Source organism: Austrofundulus limnaeus, unplaced genomic scaffold, assembly GCF_001266775.1.
Source record: "Austrofundulus limnaeus strain Quisiro unplaced genomic scaffold, Austrofundulus_limnaeus-1.0 Scaffold1060, whole genome shotgun sequence".
Lineage (NCBI taxonomy): Eukaryota > Metazoa > Chordata > Actinopteri > Cyprinodontiformes > Rivulidae > Austrofundulus > Austrofundulus limnaeus.
In genome coordinates this window covers 77,457-85,193 of record NW_013953462.1, presented here as the reverse complement: position 1 = coordinate 85,193, position 7,737 = coordinate 77,457, and the positions used below count along the sequence as shown (strand labels likewise).

The window sequence follows — 7,737 nt, the reverse complement described above, 5'->3', positions numbered from 1 at the left end:
CACCCCACCTCCCCCATTGCTTCCTCCGTCTGTGTCTGCCACCACCAGACATAGGGACTGATAATATCTGCTCCAACGCCCTCTCCTCCTCCTGTTTTGTTCCACTCCTCTCCTGTGTGCTACAGTACCTATTGTTCATCCACACTGTGCATAAGCAGGTTTTGCAGTCCCCCCCCCCCCTTTTATTTGTTTTCTAAAAATTTAAGCTGCAGCTACATTATACTTTTTCTGTTTTCTGTGTGTGTGTCACCTCACTGATTATTATTTGTATTCACTTAGTGTCTGGACACGTCACTCCGCTCCCTGAGTGTGAGCTGAACAGCAGGTTGCGTGCATCATCCTTGCATCATCCTGCAGTATGTTTCAGACACAAGCAACTCCTCGACGTCTGAAAGGACAAAGCTGTGTGGACGCTCAGCAGCTCAGGGCTGCTGGACAGTTTGAATGTTAGCATGTGGCTCTGGCATGACTTCTGTGACTGTGTTTATTCCAGTGAGGGGTAAAAAAAAGTGAGAGGAACAAGGACAGGCTCTGTGAAGGGAGGAGCTGCGTTTCAACATGCTCTGCCATTGGTCGGCGGTGCGCCCTGCTTGCCTGTAAACCTCTGCCTGATTGGTTTCTGCTTTGCATTGAGCAGGGCAGCTGCAGTTGTGAAGAACTGCCCCTTCCCTTTTCATACCCCTTCCCTTCATATTAATAACTGTCTGAGAATCATCTGCACCCCGCGCTCAAACCTGCGCCACCTCAAGGACATCACTTTCCACTGTATGATCACGTCAAGTTTCTTAATTACTTTTTGCTCCGTGGAGGGCAGGGGGAGTTGAAGTGACGTATCTGTCCTGCCTGCAATCTCCCTCCATCCTCTCCCTCTCCCTCTCTCTCTCCACTGTATCACTTAATCAAGACATAGCTTGCCCTTTCCTGTTCATTGCTGCCTCCCTCCCTTCTGCTCTCCTATTTGTTTGCCCTCGCCTTTTTTCTCCCCCTCTTTGGCTGTTTTCCCTCCACCTTTCCTGCAGCATGATCCTCATCAGCCTCCCTCGAAAGAAGCTCCGCACGAGGCTGTAGCCTCACAGTACCGTTTCCCACTCCAAAAGGGTGCAGTTTTTCTTAACGCTTCTTCTGTTTTCTCAACCCACAGCGAGACAACAAGCAAGGACATGCAGCGGAGAGGTCAGTGAGGAGGATGACAGCTGGAGAATAGAGAACAGCGAAGGAGGGATGAGAAGGAGACTGAAGTAAGAGAAGAAAGTGGAACTTCAAAGTGCCTACCCGGGGGTTTTGTTCAGTGGGTCTGCTGGGTTACAGCAGGTGAGGGCTCAGTCTGCATTCGGCCTTGAATTGAGGCTATATTTTGTCCTGACACAAAGTCATCCATCCCACGTTGCTGAGCTGCAGTCTCGACATACCCTGAGCTGAGTTACAACGTTGTCTCCACATTACAAGGACGTTACGGTGTAAGGTTCTGCTTTTTTTTTTGGCTCAACTACAATCTTTTTGTTTTTTCTGCAGTAACTGCTCTGGGGCTGAACATGTTGACATGAATGTAAATAAGACTTATTGTGGATCTCATCTTATCCGTGTAAGTTTACAAACATATCTGAGCAGACCATAGCTATGCCTTCAGAGTAGTTTCCCTGTTTTATTTTATTTTTTTCTTTCGAGGCAGAGCTGGCCTCTGCTCAAAGCTAACCTCCGCTATCTCATTTTGTGAAACTTCAGCTGACACTTTTCCCAAGAAGAACTAACAAACATCCCCTAAAACACAAACAAAAAGACTCCAGGCCTATACACACACCAAGGGAAAATAGTTTTTTTTTTCCCTCTGCGCTTTTTCCAGGGAGTTTTTTTCCCCCCATTGAATCACTATTAGTCACCCCTGATCAAGTTGGACATTTTTTTCCGTCCATTTGCCCTCGCCTCTGCTCAGCGTTTGTGTGCGTCTCAGATGGCTGTCAGCATGACCATGGGGCGAGACACCAAATGGCTGACCTTGGAAGTGTGTCGTGAGTTTCAGAGAGGCACCTGCTCGCGGTCTGATTCCGAGTGTAAGTTTGCACACCCCTCACGGAGCTGCCATGTGGAGAATGGTCGAGTCATCGCCTGCTTTGATTCACTCAAGGTAACAATGCAACACACACATCGCACACATCGCGGTCCTGCCATGTTACAAAGGGTTTGTTCCCATGTTCTCTGTCAGACACGTCGGCATCTGTGGTACTTTTTTGTGATGTGTTTTATGCCCACTTCTAGACTTTTTAAAACAGTCACATCCACTAGAAATCAAAACTTGAGAAATTAACTTTACTTATGTTTTTTATCATCATCAGAACTTTTGGATTTTATAAGTACGTCTGCGCTATTTTGCTGTGATTATAATTTTATTGTAACAAGCTGCTTGTCTACATAAGAAGCTGTATAAATATTCTTTTTAAATTTGTAAAAATATCAGCTTGTAGTCTTAAAAATCTCAGTTGAAACCAAGGATGAATGAAATTAATGCAAGTACCACGAGAACCCCAATTTTGCAACCTAATAATGTACAAAATCTTTGTGCCTTTTTCACTTCTTAAATAGTTTGAAATCAAAGATCAGATGAAGAAATCAAACCAAACTTTAAGCTACGTGTAAACGTCCTTTAGAATACAGAAACACTGACAAAATGTACATTTTTAAGTTTGGATTTGAATACTAAAAGTTGAGTTTTTTCCTGTTGCTGTACTGTTGTTTTAAGCTAAAGTTGTATTTCAAAGTGTAATATACAAAACAAGGTTTGTTTTTTAGTCTTTATTGACTCAGTGGAGGTAATGCAAGGACATGGCGGTGGTCAGCATAGTTAACTCACAATTAAAAAGCCCAGATTTTAATAATTTCCTGGTGTTTTGGGGGATTTCCTCCAGATACTTCCTCTCACGGTGCAAAAACAGACACGTTGGTTTAATCTGTGATTTTAAACTGACCTTTGGAGTGAGTCTGACGTGTGTTGTCGTATCTTTATTTTGGCCCAGATATGGACGAATGATGTATTCAAGTGTGAACAAAGTGTACCTTTGTTTTTACCTGCATACTGGTTCAGAACTGGGTTATGAAAAAACTAAATTTCATGGGGGAAAAAAGTAAATACTGTCGAATGATAGTTTGAAGAGTACATATTATGCCCCTTATTCATAAGTTGACGTGGTTTCTTGAAGCCTTGTTGAATTTCAGTTCAAATTTAACTCAATTTCACTTTTAGAAAACCTGTTTCCATTGCAGGTGATTTTAAGGTGCTTAATGAGAATTTTTAATCCAGTCTTCTCTTCTCTTTCAAGTAGAATGTGGCTGATTGTTTCTGCAGAAAAGATTCTAAACCTGGTCCTTTTAAAACACTGATAGTTGTGTATTTATTTTGTCTTCTGTTAAAGCAATAATAACGCATTCAGTTTAAAAATCATAGCTTCCAACATCTGTCTGAAAAGCAAAATCAAAGAATAACAATAACAGGTTAGAAAACTCTGAACAAAGTACTGTTAAAATAAACTTGTTTGGTTGATCATTTCTTTGTTGTGTTTCTTGGTAATAAATCTTACACTGTTGGAAAGCCTTTTAAATGATGCCACATTTGTAAGGAACATGCATTTGTGGGGTGAACAGTTTGGCACTGGCAGAGAAGATTTGGCCATTTTTTAATGTGTGCAACCCACATAATCAGCTCTACTGCTCATCCCACAGATGCATGTTCCTTATAAATGTGACACCATTTAAAAAGGAACTTAACAGACTTTCCGACGGTATAAGATTTATTGCCAACATAAAATAATAATCTACCAAACAAATGTACTTTAAGTTTATTTGATTTGAAGTTAAATGAATCATTTTGGTAAGAATATGCATTTAAAAACAAAATAAAATCTATTAAAAAGAACTTCTCTTGCAGAAAGTGACTTGCAGCAGAATTTCAAGTTGTTGTAGGGAGGAGATAAAACTATGGAGGATGTTTTCGTCTCTTTAAAACATAAAAATTGATCATATAGTTTTTTAAAGTAAACGTTTAACTCTGTGTTTGCTGGTTCTGGTGATTGCTTCCGTTTGGCTGAAGTGTAATTTCTCAGGCTGATCTGCTGACGCTCTGTTCCTTCATCTCTGCTGATGTGGACTCGTTGGTCGTTCTGCTTCAGCATCACTGCAGCTGCTCTCCTGACTTTTATACTGTCTGCTCCACCGCAGAACCACACCATCAGCACTGTGCACAAAGAAAAAAAAAAACAGTGAGAACTGATGATACTTCGCTGTGTTTTTACACAAGCTCCGGTTGTTTAAAATACAATGAGCCGTACTAAATCAGAATATGCAGTTGGCGTGTTGACGTGTCTGTGTTTGTGGAAGATGTCGCTTCAAAGCTTTTCCGTAGCCAAGAAGCGACTTGTGGAGAAGGGGCTGTCTGTCTGAGTGCAGCTGCTGTCTCCTCGTTTATTGAGTTAGAATTTATTATTCAGCCATTTTTCTGTGTTATGTCCTACAGAGCAGAGGGGAAGATGGAGAAGAGAGACGGAGAGAGGGGGCCTAGCAACAGCGCAGGAGTGCATACCCATTGGATAGTTTGATCTTTCTGAGTGGCGTGGCTGTTTTTAGCACAGAGCAACAGCTTGGTTCTGTGCTGGTCACATCGAGGGGAGCTGCTTTTTTTTCCTTCTTCTTTTTTTTTTTTCGCCAAAGTGAGGAACCATGAAAAAAATAGCTTAAGGTCATGTTAGAGAGAAGCTGAAGGTCGAAGCAGTTTACAAATCAGAGTTCAGCAGGGCTGTAGTGTCAGCACAGTAAACAAATATCTGTTTACAACAGTGCCCTTACCCTTAGTGTGTTTGATGATTACACTTAGCTGATGTTGTTTTTGGTCAACTGACTGAAGTTCTGACCCCCCCCCCCTCCCCCCGGTTAATTTCATGGATTTATCTGCTAGTGGCCGCCCCTCCTCGCCGTTCCTCCCATATCTGGCATCTCCAGGCCCGGTGCACACCGACCGCTGTCACTCCCTGTTGCTCCTCCATTAGCTTCTGTCTGCTCACTTTGAATGGGTGCAGAGAGTGGGGGGGCCTCACCACTTAGTTCTCTTTACCTTGTTAACTGGAGTGCTGCTGTCATCTCATACGATTAGGGTGGACATCACGTATGCCCATCATCATACAGTAGATATAATTGCAATTTCACTTTTGAATGACATCACCCTGGTGCAGAAACAAAGAATATTTTAATTTTGTATTAAGCTGATCGGTTTGTAACGCAGTTTATTTCTGAATTAGCGTTGCCAAAATGTATGAAGATGCTTCATTTGCAAAAACGACAGGAGAGGAAAATCAAAGGCTGAAACCTCCAGATTTTCTTTCTGAGCGTATTTAGACCTGAACTCAAAGAGCGCCTGAAGCCAAAAGGACATTTTTTAAAAAATTTTCACACATTTTTACACTCGCAGTGAAAAGAAAGCATTCGGTGTCGTCACAAATAAGCACAAGCTCAAACTTTAAAATGTTGAACAGAATAAAACCACAGAGTTTCCTCAGACATCACCAGAACATTAAACTCAGCTGTAAAATGTGTGCAGCACCGCAGATCATATTTTTTACCATCCCAGCTTTTCTGCAGGAGCACAGACTCTCTCTGTGTTGCATAGTGTGTTGCTATGGCTACCAAAAGGAGATTCCTGACCTCTCTTCAGCACCGCTTTTTATTGGCCTCCTTCTCTACCCTAGTTTTTACAGCCTTCGTAACAGCTCTTTAAATGTGTCCATGTTTGTATTATAAAAACACAGATTCAGTCAATTATTTGCTTTTACTTTTTGAAGCCATTATGTGCAGCAATAGATGCATTTTTATCCCGCTGAGTTGGAACAGGAGAGCTCAGGGGACTCGCTCCTCATTACAAACTCATCCCTAAACACAGCCTGCTGACGCAAAGCTTGCTCACGTCTCCAGTGTGAGCGAGGGCTTTTATTACCCTCTGCTCTCCACGCTCATTTGTTTCAGGTGGCTGTGTGCTCACCTGTACACTTATTGTGTGAAAGGAAGCTGGCAATGGAGACTTTGACAGCGGGGGTTCTCAGACTTTATACTCAAAGGTCAAAATCTAATTTCTAGATGAGGTCAAAAGTCAGGAAGAACTAGCGTTAAGCTAATTATATATATTTTTTATTAAATTTGTTCACTGCTAAAACAAAATGCACGTTTGCCTGTGAAGCTAAGGTGCTCTTACTTTTGATGGTAAAGCTTAACATGATTAAAACGTTTGCAATAATTGTATTTTGTCAAAATATAATGAATCGTTTGAATGAACTGTCAGAAAAATAATCTTAAATAATTTTTGAAGCCCTTTTTAGCAACAAAAAACATGATTTTGAGCAAAAATGCCTTCAATTTTTGCAATTTTCCGTGTGAGTTAACATAGCTTTTATTTTTTTCCAGCTGAGAAATCTCAATATATACTCTTTGAGGTTTCCTCTTCAAAATTACATTTAAAATTCCTCATTAAGATAACCTAAAAATAGGATTCAGACCAATTATCAATGGGTTATCCTGATAGGAAGATGAATCAAGGCATATCTCTGAAACTGCTCATCAGATCAGGATGATCCAGGTATCAAAATGTAGCTTAAAAAGCAGAAATCTGAAAATGTTCTTTGGTCATTTTGACCAAATTTAACCTGCGCTCGGTCACATTTATCTTAATTATGATTACTATTCATGCACCTTGCTTAAGGGTGCAGAATGGGGTGAACGAGGATGTGGATGCTTCACCTCCTTCACACAAATTTGATGTAACAGTTGGGATTCTAACCGGTGACCTTTCAATCACAGCCTCATCTAGCCTCTGTGCCACCACTCCTCCTAGAATGCAGACTCACAACATGATGACTACAAAACAAATACATATTTTTCCATCCAGTCATCCTTAAAAATCCACTTCTCTTAGTCTGCCTAATTTCTAATAATCGCCTTCTCTTTACACAACATTTGGAAAAACAAAGTCAAACATCTTGTGACCTCAAGAGTCGTAGCATTTATTACGGTTACCGCAGCCTACACTGTGCATTTACTGTTAGAACATTTTACAGCTAATTTTCATCTGTCTTAGTCATGCGCTCCCATTCTCACGCCACACACTCCCTCCCTTGTTCGCCCAGAGCACTCTCTTAAAGGAGCCACACAGCTCAGAACTGTAGTAAAACATAGGCTTCATTGCATTGTATTTGCATTTTAATGTGATGCCATAGAATGTGGCCTGGATTTGGATTGACATGATTTTGACTTTTGAGTTTCTGTAACCAGGGGGCGGAGCCAGAGGGGCTGCTGGGTTGGCAAGTGCTACCTCTGGCGCCTGATTGGCCAACCCAGGTGCCACCCCCAAAAAATTCACAAGTGGGTGGGGATCTTGGATTCTGTATTTGCATTTAGATTTTGTTAAAGATTGTTCTCTAAGTACTACTGTATGTATGTTTTTTAGCTGTTTATGTTTAAAAATGGCTAAGTTTTGTAAAATTAGCATTACCATTAACGGTTTGCTCAATTTGGGATTAGCATTGACAATTGGCATGTAATCAATCTTAGATACTCATTAACTCATTAACAACATATTTTACCTCAGTAAGTCTTAAAATGGTTGAATTATAGCTATTTAAAGTTAGATGTGGCAGCCATCTTGAATTTAGTTTAGTTTGTTCATTCATTCTTATAAATAAACAACATAAATTCTATATACAATAAAAG

The 7,737-nt window shown here is 40.9% G+C and overlaps 1 protein-coding gene across 1 annotated transcript in view; it reads left to right on the top strand.

Annotated features, from left to right (window-relative positions):
- Positions 1-874: 874 nt before the first annotated feature.
- Positions 875-7,737, top strand: part of mbnl3 (muscleblind-like splicing regulator 3) — a gene marked incomplete in the record, with an annotated part of 25,220 nt that continues 18,357 nt past the window's right edge. The window contains 2 exon segments of the mRNA XM_014030441.1: positions 875-1,582; positions 1,723-2,122. Of these exon segments, the coding sequence (XP_013885895.1) occupies positions 1,949-2,122 (174 nt within the window).